The sequence below is a fragment of the Cyprinodon tularosa genome, unplaced genomic scaffold (assembly GCF_016077235.1).
Source record: "Cyprinodon tularosa strain WSP-4 unplaced genomic scaffold, ASM1607723v1 ctg589, whole genome shotgun sequence".
NCBI classification, from domain to species: domain Eukaryota; kingdom Metazoa; phylum Chordata; class Actinopteri; order Cyprinodontiformes; family Cyprinodontidae; genus Cyprinodon; species Cyprinodon tularosa.
In genome coordinates this window covers 123,258-144,423 of record NW_024039328.1, presented here as the reverse complement: position 1 = coordinate 144,423, position 21,166 = coordinate 123,258, and the positions used below count along the sequence as shown (strand labels likewise).

Below are 21,166 nucleotides of genomic sequence, written 5' to 3'. Positions count from 1 at the left end.
TTCACCAACAAAGCATTTTTTATTTATGTCAAAAAGAACCAACCAGTTATCCATGAACACTCAGGGATATTGTACCCACAATTTAGTCCCTCCTATGAATTGTAAAGGAGGACCTCCGAAGCTCTCAGTTACCTTTGGTTTGGTTGTAACTTGGTGTAAACCTTAACCCCCACCATCTGCCACACCCCTCCATATCTCCATGTTAGGAGGTATAATCCATTAGGGCCCATCTGCCAGAAAACAAGGCTACAAAAACACAAAGTGCAAAGAAGACTTAAAGAAGGAGGTCCTGGACGGATGTGATGCCTCCAAATTTACTGCCACATTAAGGCTCCTGTCTGCCATTAAAATGGTTTTATATGGCAGGCTAGACCCTCCCAAGGGTTAAAGAACAGCAGCTAAATTAATGTATTCCTTTTCAGGTGTTTCAAAATTGCTTTTGGTGATTTCAGTGTGTCGAGTTAACAGAGCCTGAGTGAATGGGCCAACAGACACTTCCATTAATAGTGTCCTTGCTCAGGAGCCAAACTATTATGCAATACTGCTATTATACATAGTACTGCTAATTCAGTCCTATCAATACACTATTTGAGCTATAGGTAAAGGACATACTGGTGATGTTCATTGTACTGCTACAGTCTAGATGTGTGTTCTGGGTGTGTTTGGTAGCTAGAATAACACATTGTAGATATTAACCCTGTGTCATTCTTTTAAATGGTTTAAATGGTTAAAAAAATCTGTGCCTCATTCATGCAGGACTACTTTTAAATTACTTTAGAAGTATGAGAACTGCTCCATTGTAACTACAAAGCTTTGTAATTTGGATTACACTATTGAGAAAATTTTGAACAAGTTTTTGAACGAGTTTGAACAACACTTTTGACAATAAAAGTTGTCTAAGTCTAAAAAAATGTCTATGTTTTAGTGAGTTAGGGAGATTTAAATTGTATACAGTGAAAAATAAAATAATTTTTCTTTAAAATTTCAATGCATCTTATTTCAACAACAAAATCATTGCATTTAAGAGGAAAAATCCATGGCTGTCCAATGTGTAATTCTATTTTCGAAGGCATTTTGCTTTTTATTTTCTGACGTTGAAACAAAAAACTGCAGCTTAAAGGTAACCAGCATCAAATACCTCAGTTGGTTGTTCAGTTGTAACATTTTACAGCTTATCAGTTTATTCTGTGCAACACTATCGAGTGTACCAACATTTAACTACAACATAATATGAAATCTAAACAAAATATTCTGCACAACTCCGGATCTAAAGCCATAATTTACTTCATTACGAGAAGGATAGTGAGTTCAGTCTTGCTATATCTGCAAGAGTCTGATATTTCTAATATCTTTAAGGTTTTGGGTTTTTGTTTTACTGCAACAACCAGCGGATAAAATCAGTTAAAATAGATGATCAATTATTTGAATGATAATTGGTTGTGTAGTGCTATTAATGTCATTTGTCATGTGGCAAAATCATGTATTTCACCTGCAGAGGGTTGGCTGACTGCAGAGAGAGTTGAAAGGATTTCATTTCTCTAGTCTTCTGCAGAGAAGACTAGAGAATCCCTTCATTTAAAAGCAGTGATACGAATCTGTGTAGATGGGCCAAGCCTGGACGACTTTGATGGTAGAAGAAGAGTGGCTTGGCAGCTCAGCCATGGCCAAAGAGCAGCTGGCTGTCTGAGCGGCATGTGACTGCAATGAAGGAGGGTCCATATAAAACGAGCAATAAGTGCTGTCAGGGCTTAAAACTAAAGTCAAGAAAACACTTTTACACTTAGATTAAATGTTTTTCTTAATTTTTTTTTTAAATTGGAGGTTTTTCAAATTAGAATCTTAAATGAGTGATACATTCAGAATCAACACTTTTTTACAGTTTTAGTAGAATTGTGCTTGAATATTGTCTCTGGACAAGTAGAACAATCACATTAAATGCTGACAGAGTTTACCTAAGGGTTAGGTTGTAGCACCTAAGAATTAAAAGTGGTGCTCCTTACTGCCATTCAAGACTAACTTTTTGCTCCTGTTGTACTGGAAGACCTCACTATTTTTCACTATGGGCGCAGCACAAATATTAGCTTAACCCCATTTACACCTGACATAAGGCAGTTTATCGAGTAAACAAATAAAAATAACTAGCTGATTAATAGGTCGTTAAAGTTATAAGTTGCAGCTTTAATGTTATCCTTATATTACACTCCTTTTTATTCTGTCCTTTTTTTTAATCATGTTTTGTCTTTTTGTGCATCTCCATGGTTCCAATTATCTTTCGGTTTGTTGCTGGTATATTACAGTTTTCTTACAGAGGAATATTACAGGATTTATTGATTATATTCCATAATAAATCCTTTATAGGGACATGTACTAAATTTACATTTATTGTACTACTTGAAAGTTAAAGGGGGTCATAGAATGATTCTATAGGGTATTTGGTCCTTAAGATCTCTGAATAGGGTGTGTTACATTGGTTGGGCTGAAAATAGCATATTTGCTGTTCTATGAGCCCTAATGCAAGCCTGGTTAAGAGCGCTAGAATGAAACGAAAGGTCTTCCAGGACCCAGCGACCCAGGAACTCCTGGACATCGCATCTTTCCTCGACCCAAGATTTAAGACCAACTACATTAGTGAGGAGAATGTCCAATTCATGAAAGACAGAGTGAAGATGGAAATGGAGCAGTTGGCACTAAAGGTAAGCTGTCCTTTTTCTTCACTCTTTCAAAATAAAACAAAAAGCTGTGTTTTTTCTATATATGTTTTTGAATTATACTGTAAGACCAAGGCAACATTTCAACATCAATGTCAGTAATCACAACTAATTGCAAAACATGCCTCTACTGTGTGTTGCAGGAGCAGAGGGCTTGTGTCAAAACCCATCCCATGCCACTCAGTACAGAAGAAGAACCACCATCCACCTCTACAAAGCGAAAGCGGTCACTGGGCAGCTTTTTCAAGGCGGTCCCTGCTTCCTCTACTATGCAGTTGGAGGATACCATTAAAGCAGAACTGGACAACTACCTCATAACTCCTAGCATTGATGGAGAGCAAGATCCACTGGCCTGGTGGAGAGTGCACAATGTCAACTTCCCCTGGCTTAGCAGGTTGGCTCGTAAGTACCTTTGCATACCAGCAACGAGTGCACCATCAGAGAGACTGTTCAGTGCCAGTGGTAATATTGTCACATGTCAGCGTGCAAGTCTGAAGCCAGCAAGGGTTGACATGTCGGTTTTCCTGGCCAAAAATCTCTAAAGAGATGTAGCGATGAAGGGGAACATTGTTTTTTCATCTTATCCTGAAATCCCTTACTTGCACTTACCCTGACATAACTTTGTTCATCTTTTTTACTTATCTTTTGTTTACTGACTATGTAAAATAATTTAACCATTCTGGCATCATTTGTTGTGAGGAAAATATAGGATAATTTAAACTTTAATACTATTATTGTACTGTTGTTATTTTTTACTACCTTTTATGTTTCAATTCCTCTTGCCACTTTATTTGAAGAAGCACAGGTTTCTAAGTACAGGGGTTGTATTTCTATAACTGCTCTGTTGCTTATGTTCATAAGCTAGCTCCTTTGAGCCATTTTGCACTACTTTTAAGGTAAGACTTAATTTTTGCTCAACTTTGTTGTTATATGTTATATTTTTTAATGTAGCTTATGTTATTTTACAAAAGTGCAATTGTTTTGATGCTGCTGAGCCATTAATGTTTTTTTTTTTATGAAAAATGTAAAAGAAGCAAAAGTTTACTTAAGAGGGCTCCCGTCCCTTTGTAATTTTTATGTAGCCTACGTTATTTTACAAAAGTGCAATTATTTTGATGCTGATGAGCCATTGATGCTTGATATTTTCTGTTAATGAATGTAAAAGAAGCAAAAGTTTACAAAGGAGGGTTCTCATTTTATTTGACTTTTTTGGATAATATAATTTGTTTCTTAGGTGCTTGAATAAACAGTCTTGCATTTGAAATATGTTGCCACCAGTTTTCATTCTTGCATTATCTTAATTGAATTCATTGGTTATATAATTATTAAATATATATTAATTTGTACTGAAATTTGATAAAAAAAAAATAAATCGTGGTTGAAATCGAAACCGCAATCTCTGCCAGAAAAATCGCAATTTAAAATTTTTCTTAAAATCGTTCAGCCCTATTTTATGGTATGCTCTTGAATATTTAGATGAGCTGTGCGCTGATTGGTTGGTTACAACAAGTGAAGCTGCTGAGCAAGAAGCATCATAGCAACAAGCACTCACTCACTGAAACATCATATTGTTGATATGGTAGGGTGACCAGACGTCCTCTTTTTCCTGGACACGTCCTACTTTTCTTACCTAAAAATAATGACCGGGTGGAATTTCAAAATCGTCCGAGATTTTAGTCGAATATAGAGTAGCAGAACTAAGTGATGAGGTATGGGGTCTGGGGTATGGAGCGACCGAACCCGACCCGATGACAGTAGCCTGGACACCACCTGCCCGGTAAGGCAGGCGGGGGGAAGCATACCGTCACTGCTCGCTGCATCAACGGCTGCCAGGGCTGTCAGCTTACGGCTGGCCATCAGATCATCAGTCCTCCTTTTCAGAAACCCAAATGTGGTCACCATAGATAAGCTAGCATTGCTATCAACATCTTAGCGACAGAATCATATTTACAGCTTGCTGTTGTGATGGCCTTACGGTCGGAACAGCGTGTCGTTACAGTGAAAGAAGTTAAACAAATCCTGCTTTGAACTGTCCAAGATTTTAAAAGCTGTCTTCCACAAAATGCTTTGAGCAAATGAACAGCTGAGCATCAAACTTTGCAGGGATCTTCTGATACACAAAAATAATATATGCGTGTAGAGTCTTCTGATTCGTTGGAAAAGCCTGTGAAAAATGTCCCCTTTACTCCGTGCAGCCTGGAACTCTGCATTAACTGTATGTCAATTTTGGTTGTGACAAAAGTGCCTGCCAGAACCAAATACGGCAACATCCTCAAATTGACGTCAACTCGGGGCTTCGTTTGGATTTATGGTGGAAGTTTAGAATTGTGATATTTGCAGAGAAAGGAGGTGTTGATGGGGTTTGAACTTCTCTGTACGTCCATTTCACCCACTGATCTATATATTCATCTATAATGATGTAAACTTGGTTTTGCATTATATGGCCCCTTTAAGAATGATAAAGTATCACCAAATTAACTAGCCTATTTTATTTTTTATTTTTTATTTTTTACCCCCTCTTCTCAAAAAAAGTCTGAAATTTCCATCTGGATACCAGAACATTTCAGGAATTGCAGTGGGCCCCCCTTCTGCGCAGTAAACAACAATCAGATTTTGAAGATGTAAACCTCAAATGGGGAGTGTTTTTTTTTTTTTTTGAAGAAGAAGAAACAGGATTGAATCAAGGCACCAGAAAGATACAGGAGAAGGAGGAGAGTCGGGACGCCTAGGATCAGACAGCAGGATAAATCCAAACAGAGGTGGAACTGAAGGAGTCACAACCCAGGTTTGAGTTGCTTTCTTTTTATTCATAGAGGGGAATGTGCAATTAGAGAAAAAATATTTGAACCCTTCATGATTTTATTCCTCCCTATGATTAAATGGCTGTTGCATCGACCAACTCAAGTGGTTCCCAATTTGTAAACTACGGTGGCCTATCAGGCCCAGCTGGGTCGGTAAACTATACATCCAACTTCAGGCCAGTAGCACCTTGACAACAGCAGAAAGCTGACACCTACAAACACAAACTCACACTAAGAAGAATAAAGTGGCTACAGTAAGCCTAAAAGCTGCAGAGAGAGAACAGCTTATCTTCCCAGCACAGTTAAAATGTGCTTCTCAATTAGATGAAAGCCTTTCTCTAATTTTTTGCTAAATTTCTCCAGGCAATTTATTTGGTGTGCTTGTTTGAGTGTGTGTGTGTAAGGAGTGATGGTGATGGTGGGGGGGGGGTAGGAGCAAACCGTATTGGCCAAGCGCATGACGAGTCATAGCATGCTCCAGCCAATCAGGAGGAGCTGTCAGCGTCAACTCGGGCCCTCAGCAACAATATGACTATTTACTGTATTGAAGAGGAAAATCTATTTCTAATCGCTGCTCATCCGTCAAATCCCAGACAAAATAAAAAGAAATTAAGGAGAAAAAAAAATACAATGGTAAAATACACAGAAGGAGAACAGATTTGTTTGAGTGCCTTTTAAGATATCTGCACTCCTCTTCCTCCTTCGACGAAGAACAAAGCGAGCTGAGCCACAGACCTGAAAAACCTAACATTATTATCAACGGCTGCAAAAAAAGCAGCAGCTCCTGACGTGCTAATTAAACATGTCTCCTTTACTTTGTACAGGCAGAGGAAAATCTTTTTTTTTTTCTTGACAACACTTTCCTGCATTGTGGATTAATTCGGATTATGCAGACAACCGTTTACGCGCTTACTTATCAGTTTTAGTTCTTTGTCCTCTGAATCACATTTTTTCAAACACACTCTCTCACTGTTGTGGAACCAAAGGATTTTGCAAGCACTGCCACAAAAATTAGGCTCACTTTAAATAAACAAGGTAATGATGTTTGGTGGCCGAGAACAAAGGTTAGTTTTTAGGTTTGCAACGGTAAAACTTAATTCAAAAGACGACTTTAAAGTGACTTAAATCATAGACGTAAATATTTATGCATCTAGAACATTCTCTATAAAATTGTTTATTTTGGAAATGTATGCTTAGTTATTTCTTGGATAATCACATTTTTCTAAAACAGCTCTTGGTTTATGTAATTTTAATAATAATCAAAAACTGTTTAAAAGAAAAATTAATTAATTAGAAATTATTTAATTAATGTTAAAGAGCTACAAAAATTGCAGTGATGCTTCTTAACACACACAAAAGAAAAAAGAAAAAAATCTAGGCAAATGTATTATTTAAATTAATTAACAAATGAAAACAAAAATCAACCAAAATTCAATATATTATATTATATTATATTATATTATATTATATTATATTATATTATATTATATTATACTATACTATACTATACTATACTATACTATATTATATTATATTATATTATATTATATTATATTATATTATATTATATTATATTATATTATATTATATCATATCATATTATATTATATTAGGATTTATTTAACTGACTTTTATTAATCCAAAAAAAATGGAAACATGTATAACAATTATATTTGGATTGATATCCCTTTAAAGTTATGCTTTTTTTTTCTTCTTTGAATTAAAAAACATAATAAACACAGGCGCTGACAGACATAGCAAAATATTGATGTGTTTTCAGTCAGACATGAATCCCTGCCAGTGTTTTTGGTGAGGTGTGGGTGTGTCTGATTATTGCCTTTTGTTTTCGTCTGGTGGGTTATGTGAAATAATACGAATAACATCAGATTCTTCACTTGTTAGTGACTCACTTGTCAAAAGTTCAGGTTCAGTCTGCGTCATCAATAACATCCACTAAGCGTAGGAAAACCCACAAAAAAGCCCACTTGTGAAATGAAAAACAAACCCTTAATCTTGACCTTGAGGGAAAGATAAAATATTATTATTAGAAATGTATGTAGACCAAGAACCAGCAGCTGTTTCAGTTAAACGCCGTCATTTATTAAATATGGTCTTGTTTTTCGGTGATGTAAAACCATAGCAGTTATCCAACATTTTAGGTAAGTTAGTTAGTTTATGAGCGAGAGGTTTTCTGAAAAAGAAGAGGATGTAGTGACCCCTCATTAGATAAATATATTCAGTCTTTTTCTGCAGGCCCCTCAACCAAACACTTCCATAATAATCCTTTCTCACCATCTGCTCCACCAGAGTCAAGGTTACATATGACAGCTTTAAAAAAACAAGTGCTGCAGGAGTGCAGCCGTACATGACAGGAAACGTAGCACAGAATGGTGGAAAATGGGTGGGTGGGGGGGGACTGTGGGGGATGTTGACGGTGAGCAGAATCCAGACTGCATGCACCAAACGCTGGATGGAGACAACACCTCCTCTGCTGCCACCCAACGCTGCCTGTCCAGGAAATTTCCTTTTCTCAAAGATTCTCTTATGTCTGATTTTTTTTTATAACTCATTATTAATATCTTTAACAGATTCTTCTACATGGCTGTTTCTCTTTGCTCAACTCTGTGGCAAATCTATGTGCAGACTTGTGCAGTAATTTTCCTGACTCTGCAGCATCTCCTGAACATTTACAACCCTTCAAAAAAATCTGTTAATAGGGTCGACAGAGTGTGCGCCGCATCTAGACTGTGTTCGTGACCAGAAACCTCTAAAATGTCCATGTCAGCGGGGTGGGCAGTGTGTGTGTGTGTTTGAGGAGGGGGGGTTGTAATGCTGGTGTGTAAACAGTCACACATCAGAGGAGGTGATGCTTTGATGTCCGGTGACATTTCATTTCTTGCCTGTCCCTTATCCTGAAAAGCATTGGTGGCCTGCTTGCTATGAGTCTGCATTAAAGCTCTGTTTCCCTTTTTTATTTTTTTTTTTGCTCTTCGTCTGTCTTTTGTTTACCTCCATGCCATCAAATGCAGCGTTGAAGGGGACGGAGATGGAGGGAGGATGAGGGACACGGGGAGGGAGAAACCGTGAATAGGCAGAGTGAGTGGCATGCATGGACAGCCCCTCCGTCTCTCAAAGACACTGCAGCAGCTGCATGCGCGCGATAAGAGCAGCCATTCACAGCCAAGTCCCCCTCTTCCTCCTCCTACACACAAACACACATAGCAACACACTATTTTCCTTTTACACTCACACACGTATATCAACACAGACTGAAACGCAGATCACTCTCTCAGCAGGTTCCTTCATAGATGCTGGCTACTCCAAACGGCTTTTGTCATCAATTCATGGAGACGCCATACATCCTTTATTTTTAAAAAGTCTAAAATCTGAGCCTTAAGGTGTGCAGGGTTTATACTCAGGCACATTTAGCTTCGCTTTGGCAAAAATGTTCTTCAGGGAGCCTGTTGTGTTCTAACATCTTATGGAGTGAATTTATTTCCATTAATGTTGAAAGCAGAACATTTTTGTAAAGGAAATTTGAAAAAAAAACCATATAATTCAAAAATGAAACCTTGAAAAATGTTTTAATCTTAAAAATGTTTCAAGGGTAACCTAGCTTTTTTTTTTCTCATAGTTTATTTTTTCAAATTTCTTTTTTTTTTTTTTTTTTTTTTTTTTAATTAGGTTTTATGAGTTGCATTCTTTTCAAATTGTGTTTCACATAAAACATTCTCTAGTGGTTAGGATATAGAGCTTGGAATCCTGTGGTTGTGAGTTACCTACTTCCACAGACTGCCACTCTGGGTCCCTGAGCAAAGACCCTTAAACTCCACACTGCTCCCCAGGTGCCGCAAATGGCAGCCCCCTGCTTCCCAAGGGAATGGGTTAAATGCAGAGAGTGAATTTCCTGGCTCTGTACTTGTGACAGTGTAATGACAATAAAAAAAAATTAAAATGGCAAAAACTTCAACCCAATACAAACGCTGATATATAATGGGCACATTGACCAATATAATGTTGTTGCTAATGTTCATGTAGACCAATAAGAATGCTTCTTAATCCAGAGGAAAGCCCGCCCCCCAGGAGTGATATAAAATGCAATTTGAAAAAAATGCACCTTTAAATAAAAACTAAAGGACCAGGATGAAGCATATAACCTTGTTATAAAATAAACACGTTTGCATCATTACAGAGAAGAAAAGAAACAACAAAAAACAAACGTTTTCTGTCTGAATCAATTCTGCTTAATCACTGTATTATTATAGGAGGAGGAACTAAAGAAAAACATCTATTAAATTAAATGCCTAGATTGAGACCAGCTATTAGTAACACAGCTGTCTTTGTTTATTTATACTCCCTTGTAAGACATAAGTGCTAAAATTAAACATATAATTTACATAAAGTTTCAATGTGTTAAATTGTTTTTTGTTTTACTGATTAGTCTTAAATAGATTAATTCAGGTCATCAGTTCATTGCAGGACAGAGAAAGTCATGTTTTTGGACTGTGGAAGAAAGCCGATGTACCCGGAGAGAACCAACACAGCCCAGCATAGGTTTGGAATCAAACCCAAGACCTTTCTAGCTCCATGGAAACAGTGCTACAAACTGCACTACAGTAAATATTATCATCTAAATATCAGTTATTCTCTCAGTTTAAAAAAAAACACAATTCCAGCAATATTTATTTTCTTTATATTCAACCTGTCCAATACTTTTAGACATCAAGGAATCCGGGACTTCTAGAGTCCGGCTGATAGTGTCCAGGCCTGAGTCTATGCACTTTACACAATATCGAAGTGCGAACCAATCGGTGGCTCACTTCACTACTAGCTCATGTTGCGCTTATAGCTAATCTGTACTCTGGCTTGGAGCCACACATGACCTGGCTCACATCCAGACTGAGGAGCTATGGAGGCAGTAGCCATGAGCTAGTCCTGCGCAGCGCTGAGCAGCATTTAGAGAAGGATGTGCCAAACTGCAGCAGCACAAAGGAGACCTCACTGTTTATCAAAGATTAAACAGTGTTTAGCTTCTTCCCCCAACCCTTCTCCTCCTCCTCCAGCCGCCTGTATGTGCTCAAATATATATGCATGCATGCACACAAACACACACTATGCCACCACCTCTAGCTCACACCCTAATTGTTTGCGGCCCCAAGAGTTTAATAAAGATCAAATTGCGGTTATTGGCGAGCAAACAGCAGAGTACGGAGGTGGGAGCGTGATCATTGCAGCAGTGTGGAGAACCAGAGAGAAAGGGCATCAGCCAATTTAATTAATATCTCTGTCAGTCTCAGGCTGGAGCAGCAGGCTGTGTGGAGAAAAGCACACAGAGGGTCGGCGGGCTGTTACATATGCGCTCATGTATTCCACTAGGAATGCTGGAGGGAGACTGTTTTAAACACTGCTACACTGTAAAGGGGTTTACCAGCCAATCACGGAAACAAATTACATTTTTTAAAAGACTTTAACCATCTGGATCCCTAAACAGTTACCGTAATTTTAATTCAAAGATCTAATCTATGCTCATCTTATTTCAAATCGGCGTAGTTTTCGGTTCTTGTTTTTGTATTCATCATGCTGGCTGCACTCGCCCCTGCCCCACCGAATCTAACCGTCATGTTCCCATAATCCTTTGTGGCAGCCGCAGCCAGATTTATGCACACAGGTATTGATTTTCTTCCCAGCTCTTTTTTTTTCTTCCGTGCTACCCTGTATTTATCTTGCCAAGCGCCGGCCAATGGCTGTGAGGAGAGAACAGACCTTGCAGCTTTATGAGATGATGCAGAGAATTCAAGAAGAGAGGCTCACTTGTGCAAACTGGAGTTCTTCTCAATTTATCAAACATCTAAAGCTGGTCTGCTGCAAGGTGCAGCCCCACCCTGAGTGGGATGAATGTGTAGGTATGTCCACCCGTTCGCCATTTTCCCCAGGCCGCCTGACCCATTTTTCTCAGTGAATAACAATGCCCCGGTCAATCATAGCAGTCGGAATAACGAATGCTGAAGAAGGACAACATCCAGCCCGTCACACGTCACATTACCAACTCTGCCTGTCGACAGAGGAAGGCAGAAGGAGGAGAGGATGAAAAAAGGAGCAAGAAGGAGTTAGTTATCCTTTTTCTTCCTCCCCCTCTATATATCCATCCACACTGGGACCAGTAAAGCCATTACACACCCTCTCCAGCCCCTAGCTCAAGGTTGAGCTCAGCCAATAGCGACGCTTCCTACATGAATTCTAAGAAAAGGGCAAAACTGACAGCGGGTGAGCTGCAAAGCTTCCTTCCACAAAAGCCAGTCATTATCCCACACTACCTGTGGGCTGAGGGTTACCTCCAGTCCTACTTTCTATATAAATGTTTACTGCTTAGTAACATAGCCATGAAGAAAAAAAAAAACACTGAATGCAAACAGCGTGTTCTTTTTTTAACTGCATATATATATATATATTGCTATTACATGTAAATCTGTGATTGTTCTATTAGCGTTTGCTATACAGTTATTTTCACTTATGTTTACTCTCAGATTGGACCTTAATGCTATCCTGTGTTCATCATCAAATCGAAAATTCTGTCTAATAAAATCAGCTACCATGAAACTGTTAAACATTCATGGTCAAAACAATGTTATTTTATGTTTTCAGATGATAATAATTAAAGCAGAACATATACATCATTGAAAAAATATAAGCCATTGATTACACGTCTTTTATGTCGTAACCAACAATTTTACAATCCTCCTCCTCACATATAAAGCCTTAAATGGCCAAGCTCCATCTTATATCCAAGATCTGATTGTTCTTTATGTCCGTAACAGCTTTCAATCTGCAGGTTTACTAGTGGTTCCTAGAATTTCTAAAAATAGAATGGAAGGTAGATGTTTTAGTTATCAGGCTCCTCTCCTGTGGAACCAACTACCAGTTTTAGTCCGTGAGGCAGACACCCTGTCTACATTTAAGGCTAGACTTAAAACTTTCATTTTTTTTTAAAAGCTTAAAGTTAGAGTGGTTCAGGTCATCCTGAGCTATCTCTATAGTTATGCTGCTTTAGTCTAAGACTCCTCTTTACTGTCACTACAAGCATGCTTAGTGTGAGGGATTGCATTCGAGTCAATGAGTCAATGCAATCAACTGGTTTTCCTTAGATAGAAAACTTTGAATCAATCTGACTGTATGATCTGGTTGAACTGTAAATTGCCTTGAGATGGCATGTGTTGTGAATTGGCGCTATAGAAATAACTTGACTTAAAAACGGACTTTAATTGAACAATGGTGAAGAACATCTTTCTTAAAGGGATCTATGATTGTTCAACTATTTGACAGCTATTTGTTTTTAAGGTAAATACAACACAGTTGAAAAACTGTAAACTGTTCAGTTTTAATAGAGTTAAAGGAAATATTGTCAAATGTCCCCATGTTGTTAAACTTGCAGTGTGTTCTGGGTAAATGACATATGCAAGGGCCTTTGACACTTTCTCCATTCAGAGTTAACAGTAATGAGTAAAATTAAACCTTTTCAGCTTGAACTTGTACGGAGAAACCATAGAAACATTTAAAAAAAAAGGATACCACTACATAGCATTAAATCAGAGAGAATATTTAATCGGATTTTTTTCAAAACATTTCGAAACTAAACCTTGGTATATGCTTGACGTATCCGTGAGGTCTGCATTGCTAAATAACGTCATTGTGGGCTTCCATGCGTGTGGAAATTCTGTCAGCACGAAACACATTGGAACCACGCGGACAATCCGTGAAGAAAATGTGGCAAGTGAGCAGCAGCTCTTGCTGGCGAGGGTTTGCAAATGTAAACATCTAGAGACATCCCATGATTTAGCTCATAAGTATCACCGCTATCAGGATAGTAGAAAAATATTGTAGAAAAACTCCAGGAGAGAAATTACTGTGGCTCTCAAACTGCATGAAGAGGCTTTGATAAAGTTGTAAACAGCTGGGTTTTCTACTTCCTCTTGTATTGTGTTGGTGTTGTTCGCTTGCTTGCTGTTAAACACCCAAGATGGCTCAAGAGCAAAAGTATTTAAGCTTTATGCAAATCTACCTTTCAGCTAGCAAAGAGGCACAGACAGACAGACAGACAGACAGATATATATATATATATTCAGGTCTAAATTCTAAAACTAAAGGGATGTGAGGTAGAGAGCAGTGGAGCAAAGACAATCTGTGTGATGGCCCTTGCGTTTTGCTCTGTGTGTTATTTGTGTGCAGCGTACCATTGGGGGGCTGGCCTCCACTCATCCCGACGGGTGCTGAATGCAGAGCAGACAGCATCAAGCTAAGGCAAATGACTACAAGGCTTCCTCAGTGAATACAGCAAAGGCTGCACCTGGGGGAATGGCCCGGCTCAACAGCACAGCCGCAGTCATAAACATCAGCCCAAAACTACCAGAGAAGTAACCCTGCAGGAAAGGCACACAGCTCTACCAGCTGACAGCGGTTAGGTGGCTTTTTCTGAACTATGATGATATTAATGATATTGTACGAGTTATTGAAATAAAGTATTTGGTTCACGTTAATCCAAAGCACACATGCCTTTCTGGAATTCAACCAGCATCACCCATTCACACTATCCATAATTTAATGATTTATGCTGCTGGTCTACCATTAAATTCTATATTGTTGTTGAGTTAGCTTTATCATCCATGCCAAAAAAATCTTAAAGTGGTAAACAACCATTAAGAATGTGAGGAAATCTATATGTAAAACCAAAGCTATCTATATGTATGCAGATCTTTATACAGATTTATATAAAGGCTCATAGCTTTCTCTCAATTTGTTAGTTGACAAAGGTATTTTGTTTATATTTACAATACAAACAACATGTGACTGAAAGTAAAATATTGAACAAGTGTGCAATGAGTAAACAACAAGCAAATGACAAGTAAGCGAGGAGGAGAAAAAACATTTTCCACTTTGATAAAGTGCAAAAGATTCCAAGAGGAATACGAATCCTCTAGCACGTGAAATACATTATGGACAATCATGTTCACTGGAGCTAAAGCTGGGGATGCGTATGTGTTGGTGCGTAAGTGCTTATCCTAACTAGTGCCAATACTAGTGATAGCAATGCTATCCTTTGTTTCTGGGATTTAAGTACAATCTAGGTTAAACTGTACATAGACTGAATAAAATAACATAGCAAGAGAACGCACAGATGCTAGAATCCAGATTCAAGATTAAATTAATCTGCTACAAAGTATGATAAGAACTGAAATTTAAAGTATAGGGGAGGATTTTTCCAAATTTTTTAAAAGACCCCCCCCCCCCACTTTAAAAAAAAAAAAAAAGAAGCACATGCACAACCCTTTACCTGCTCCCGAGAATATGTAAATGTCCCACAATGGGGAAATTCACTCTCTGCATTTGACCCATACCCAGTGGCTGCCATTGTGCGGCACCCAGGAAGCAGTGTGGGGTTAAGGGTTTTAACCAGAGTGCAGGCTGTGGGGATCAGACCGCTTGTTTGCAACCACCTCAGATCACAAGCGCACTATTCTAACCACTAGGCCAACACTCCCCCAAAATGTGTGCCAAAGCACGCACAAGCCCATTTCTCCTCATCTTTCTAGCAGTGATGTGAAATGGATTTCTCCAAATAGCATTCCAAACTTTACCTGTCCCATAGAAACTTCACAACCAAGGCATCAGTGGGAAGCCCGACCTGTGCTTTCACTATACGCCGTTGCGTGAAATAATCTCCCAAAAAACTCTGGTATTCTTCTCTCTTGTTTCTTTTCTTTCTCATACACTTCGTAGAAACTTTTCCTCCTACGACCATCGGCCATTATCAAAGAACCGCGGTGAGAAAAGCAAGCTTTAATGACTTGCTGAAACCACAAGCGCAGAAATATATCGCCAGAATGATTGACAATTAGGAGGACCACTTATTTTGATGATCCATCCCAGAAAAAGAACATCCTCTCCTATACCTTTAATGATCTGCTAGGAGGCTCTGGGTAGGATTCACTAGAATTTGTAGGAGTTTCTATAGATAAAGTTGTTCTTCAAACATGGCGAGCTGTGGCTTTACCGTGAGACACTGAAGGCTCTTTTTAGTAGCTGTGTTAGTTATCACTATCTGGCTTTCTGCTAGTTCCAGAAGGTGCCGCGGCTGCTTTTATCCGCCCAACCTTCCCGGTGCAGGATTCCTATTTATGCTCAAAATAGACTATGTTAACACTATAGATGTTGCATAGTTATATGACACAACTATACACCATTAAGCTCAGCTTTTCTTTTTATATAATTTGGTCAACTTGCTAATGTTTTGAAAAAAGTTACAGTTCTTGTCACACATGATTCCAAATGCAGTCTTTAATAGAAGTTTGCTTTACATTTCAAATAGCTCTCTAAAGGAAAGGTTAGAGGACCAAATGCAGTATTCATCATAAATTAAAATCCTTCTTTTCAGCGGACAAAAGCGTCCTACCATAAGTCTCGGTTAGTCTGCCCTGCAACAGTTAAAAAATGTCCATTCCAATGAAACTGACATTAAGAATGCCTATCCAGTGCAGCATACCTGTGATGTACCTTCTAAAGTGAAAAATCTTGGTTAATTATTCATGCCAGAGACAGAAGAGCTTTATTTCTCAAAGCCTTTTTTAGTCTCTGTCAAAGTGTTGATACAATTTTTAATAATTGAACTGGAAAATGCCCTAAGCCGAAGTTCAGGTTGAAAGGTCGGACCATCTTGCGTGGAGCTGTCACTCATACAAGCACACACACAAACAAACACACATCTACAGGGGAAGTGCTCTTAATAACGGTGTAGCAGAGGATGAGGGAAATGGACGATTCATCGTGGGGTGCGTGCATTGAGATGTGAATAAAGACCACTTGCTCAAGGATTCATAGGTTTATATCATCCATTATTTAGCAAGAAGGAGAGCAGTAGATAGCTGGCTGGGTGATTTTTCCGACAGTTACTGGTAGAGGTGAGGAGCTTTTTTAAGTTACAAAACAGTAAAAATAATGAATTTAATAAGTTTTGCATGCCAAATTTCACAATTTTATTTCTCTTTATTTTTATTTGTTATTTATAATCGGATACGACATTCTAGTAAAACAGCCATGAGTAAAATGACCAAAAGTTTAATTAGTTCACAGTTTTAAAATTAGTATTTAAAAGCATGTTCTCCCTTCAATAAAGAATCCAACAATACTCTGGGAACAAAATTTCAACGTCCTATGTCACTGAATGCACATTTAAATATGCCAATCGCCTGTGTTTCTGGCAGATTGAGAGAGGCTGTAAAAGAAATATGAATTTCTAAACAAAGGATGGGTAATAATGATAATGATTATCAAATCATAATAATGAGGACAATAATGATGATTACCCTTTATAGTGCACTTTATGAAGGCTCAATTTGATACAAGTACAAGGGAGATTAAATAAAAGATTAAAGTTAGTTAGATTTTAAAAGATCAAATATAAATCATAAAAAAGCGTTTAGCAGGTTTTCTCCCTTGAGCCCTAGTCAGATTTAGAGCAACTCCTCACACCACCTGATCCAAAATAATGCTAAGCAAGGAACTCCAGAATAATTTTATGCTATCTTTGCTCAATGCAGAGCTCTAAAAGGAAAACTGAGGGATTTTTTTTGTTTATTGGACATGCTAAAAAAAAGTAATGTGGTTCATGAGTGTTTAACGATGCCCCTGAATCACAGGGAGACTTTCAGAGATGAGGAACCTATAGAATATTTCTTTGGGTGGCTGGTAGCCCTGGTGCCACAAAAAACATAAATTAACTCAAGAGCGCTTTGATCACATTGAGCTTACATATTAAGTCTGATTAAGTTGTTTTCTCTCTTTCACAAAGCTAAAAAATGACTCTAAAATTATATTCTTAGGCAAGTTTAAATGTTTGTACTTCAACTACAGGATAATCAGTCACTTGCTATTAATTCACAGTTGATTGGCTGAATGCAGAATGAAAATGAACATGGAGGATTATTATTTACACTGTTTAGTATTTTGCTACAAGGCAAACAGCGCACTGAGTAGCACTGTTGCCTTGTAGCAAGAAGGTTCCTGGTTCAATTCTCTGGGTTTTTTGCATGGAGTTTGGCATGTTCTCCTCCTGAATCGTGGGTTCCCTCTGGGTACTCCGACTTCATCCCAGAGTCAAAAAACATGAATATTAGATTAAATGGCTAGTCTTAATTGTCCTTTTTTGTGAGTGTGTGTACATGGTTTGATGTGTTTGTGTGTCTCTGTGTTGCCCTGCCCTGTGAACCCTGCCTCTCTGCCATAGACTGCCGGAGATAGGCACTGACCCCACCGCAACCCTGATGGAATAAGTGGGAGAAGATGGATGGATGGAGGATTGTTAAAGCAAATGACATGCTTTGCAAATGGATATTTCAGAAAATGTAATTATCAATAAAAGGTTTTAAAAGTAGCTTTTTTGTTTTTATATATATTTCATTGCTGACTTCCCTATGGAGCAAGGAGCAAAGATGCATTTCTATTTGTATGCATGTATGTAAACCATAACATTTTTATTGGTCAAGAGTACACGTTTGAACTGAAGAGGTTCTGATCCGTCAAACACAATTTGAAAGGAATGCAATGCGTAAAACTTAGTCTGAAAAGAGAAATCTGAAACTACTTCATTTTTTTCCAAGTCATTTAAAAAAAACACGTTCTTTGCTTGAAAAAGTAATGAAAAAGAAATGGCAGAAACTTCAGTCCATATAAACCATAGGGTCCTATGTTTTTCAAATCCAAAATACTTTCAAGATCTTATCTCAATAATATTATTTAAAGGTTAACTCCTAGTTATTTGCAAATCTGCAAAAAAAAAAGTACAATAGTGGTCGCAGTGTTGTGGCAGGTTCAGACCCTGCATCACCAAACCTACCGCAAGGAGACACCCCAAAACATACTAGTAAAAAAAAAAATAATCAATTTGTGTACAATTAGCAGATTGATATAGATTACAGCAAGGCCAATGTTGCCTCTGTAGACAAATTTGAAACGTCAACAAAAAAAGGGAAAGCAAGGACTAGCCAGCACTTGCCCTCCTTCCTAAAGCTAAATGACATTAGCACTCATCTATTGAGTTTGCTAAATGCCCCACATAAAGTGAATTTTCCCCCAGGGCTGGGAAACAATCACGCAGAAGAGCGTTCCATTTAAGTGATTTGAATGATCGGCCCGCCGCAATGCATCCTATCAGCCAGAGAAATGGGTCAATAAACTGAGACTAAGTGACACAGCTGGCAGCCTGCACTTTGGTGGAAGACCAGGCAAAAGGAGGACGAGCAGGACCCAAACATGATTGGGTCAGAAAAATGTAGGAAAACAGACAAGCATGCACTGATACACAGCAAGAGCCACCGTAGCCAGTATACAGAAGGCCACTTATTCAACAGCTAAATGTTTAGGACCACAGGGCCGACAACGTCAACAGTAGCTCTGTTATTTAAGGTAAATATCAAGATATCTGTGCATGGTCCAAGTGACAATCTGAACATACTTCACCAATCATCCAAGACAAAATGTAACCCACTATCTGAAGTGTCATAAGCAATGAAATATCCATGCATCGATTATTTAAAGAAAAGACGTAATCTCTTACTTTCAGCATTGATTGACATTGTGTCTTTCTCCCAGGACACAACAGTGATGTATGCCTCCACTGAGGCAGGGATAATGCACTTGAAGACCGCCACATTGCCTCTCATGGCTTTCTGGTCCTCCACCCGGACAGTGTACGGCTCTCGTAGGACTACAGATAAAGAGGAAAGGTGTGAAGTGTTGATCTTTACTATGAAATAAGCACATTTCTAAGGCTACAGCAAATTCATCAGTATCAGAGACAGTCAAGAGGATGGAAGGAAAAACTGACCAGCCTTGATGTGGACATCTTGGCTCCTGATTCTCCCTGAGTGGTTCTCCGCTGTGCAATAGTAAGTGTTGTCATGGATGAGTTTGCTGAAACTGGAAGGGGGGATGTGGAAGATCTGAAGGGTGCCATTGGGGTGCACATGGCGGATCCCTGGCACATCGTAGATCTCCTCGCCGGTGGCCAGGTACCAGCGCAGTGAGACAGGGGGTACGCCTGCAGCGGGACAGGGCACCGATGTCCCTGTGGTGCTGGCAAACACTACCTCTTGCACAGATGCATTGACAAAATATAAGCTGGAACGTAGATCTTCACAGAAAACTGCAAGAGGAATAAAGAATAACATTACAAAATTGTAAGAAAAAAATGTAATCATATATTCCTGTTTTTTTAAACCTAAAAGGTATTTTAGTAAATTGCTATATTTTGGGCATTGGGTTGTCAAAGTGAAGGTTATTCAGCAAAGCTGTGGTGTATTTGGAAGGAGGCTTTTTGTTGTGAAAAAATATTCCCTCTGTCGCAATCCGCATCCAGTGAAAAACACCCTTGTGGTAAAGAAAACTAAAGGGAAATGAGTGTCAACTACTTTCATATTGTTGTCATGAGAATAAAAAGTACATATAAACAAATATTCTAATAAATGTAAATTCAAGTTTCCTCAGTTTTCTATTCTAATATTTTTTTCTACCTCTTACTGTATCAACTCAAGCCATTGTACATTTCTACAATCCTCAGACTAGAATGAGAAGCTGCTGTCTGATGCTTCAGCAGTGCATTGACCATATAGATTTTTATATTGCAAACATGTAAAAACCCCTGTCATTATCACTGTCAACAGATAACACACATTGAGACAGTTTTTAAATAGTTCATGTAAGTATGTAACAAAACTTTTAAAATCTGTGGCAGTGTTGTAGTGCTCGAGACTGGCATAGGGCTCGAGATAACTTTTTGATGGTTTCGGTCTTGTTACGCGCGCGCAGCGGGGCGGAGCGGGGGTTGCTGACGGAGTATGAGGAATTTCGGGGTTAGCATGACATGTTGGTCACGTTGCTGTTAGCATAAACAAAACTTGTTGCACCATGCTTGCACACTGTTGCACTTTTATCCACAACTTTCTTTCCACCGTCATCGTAGGTCACTCTAAATGCAAAGTGCAGACCTATAAAGTGCTGCTTCTTCCAACTCCTGTTCTTTCCCACTCACCATTCCGACACAATTCTCCACAACAACTGATTTTTTTTCCCTGCTACACCCGGCTAAGCTGCTTCGCTTCTTCTTCTTGTTTACTACTGGTGGTTGGCTTTGGTCGCAGTACCGCCACCTTCTGCTCTGGAGTGTAAACGCTTTGCTTATGAGAAAAAGAAGCAGCGCATGAACCAAACGAAACACACGCGAATCGAAACAAGACAGTCGAACCGAACCGTTCCGACGGTTTTCATAAATCGTCCCATCCCTAATTTGTATATATAGCGATTGCACTGGGTTTCATATATAAAGAAACAGGTTATTGCACAGGGTATTAAATAGTAATTGCACATTATACATTGCACAACTTATTGCCGTTGTAGTGTTGCTTTGTAAAGTCTGGTTGCAACAGGGATGAATGACTTGTGGTAGCGCTCCTTCGTGCAAACAGAATGTAAAAGTATTTTAATAAAGGAGCTGCTCAGCTCCTCTGTCGCAGACAGGAGGCCTCTGATTGGTCAAATCTACACCGTTCAAAAGTTTGGGGTCACATTGAAATGTCCTTATTTTTAAAGGAAAAACACTGTATTTTTCAATGA

The 21,166-nt window shown here is 38.6% G+C and overlaps 1 protein-coding gene across 4 annotated transcripts in view; it reads right to left on the bottom strand.

Annotated features, from left to right (window-relative positions):
• Window positions 1-21,166, bottom strand: part of LOC119797547 (Down syndrome cell adhesion molecule homolog) — a 137,945-nt gene that overhangs the window by 89,417 nt on the left and 27,362 nt on the right. For all 4 annotated transcript variants that reach the window (XM_038306667.1, XM_038306666.1, XM_038306665.1 and 1 more), the window contains exons 2-3: window positions 19,383-19,700; window positions 19,113-19,262 (exon numbers count right to left, since the gene is read on the bottom strand). In XM_038306667.1, the coding sequence (XP_038162595.1) occupies window positions 19,113-19,262; window positions 19,383-19,700 (468 nt within the window). The remainder of the gene's footprint in view (window positions 1-19,112; window positions 19,263-19,382; window positions 19,701-21,166) is intronic.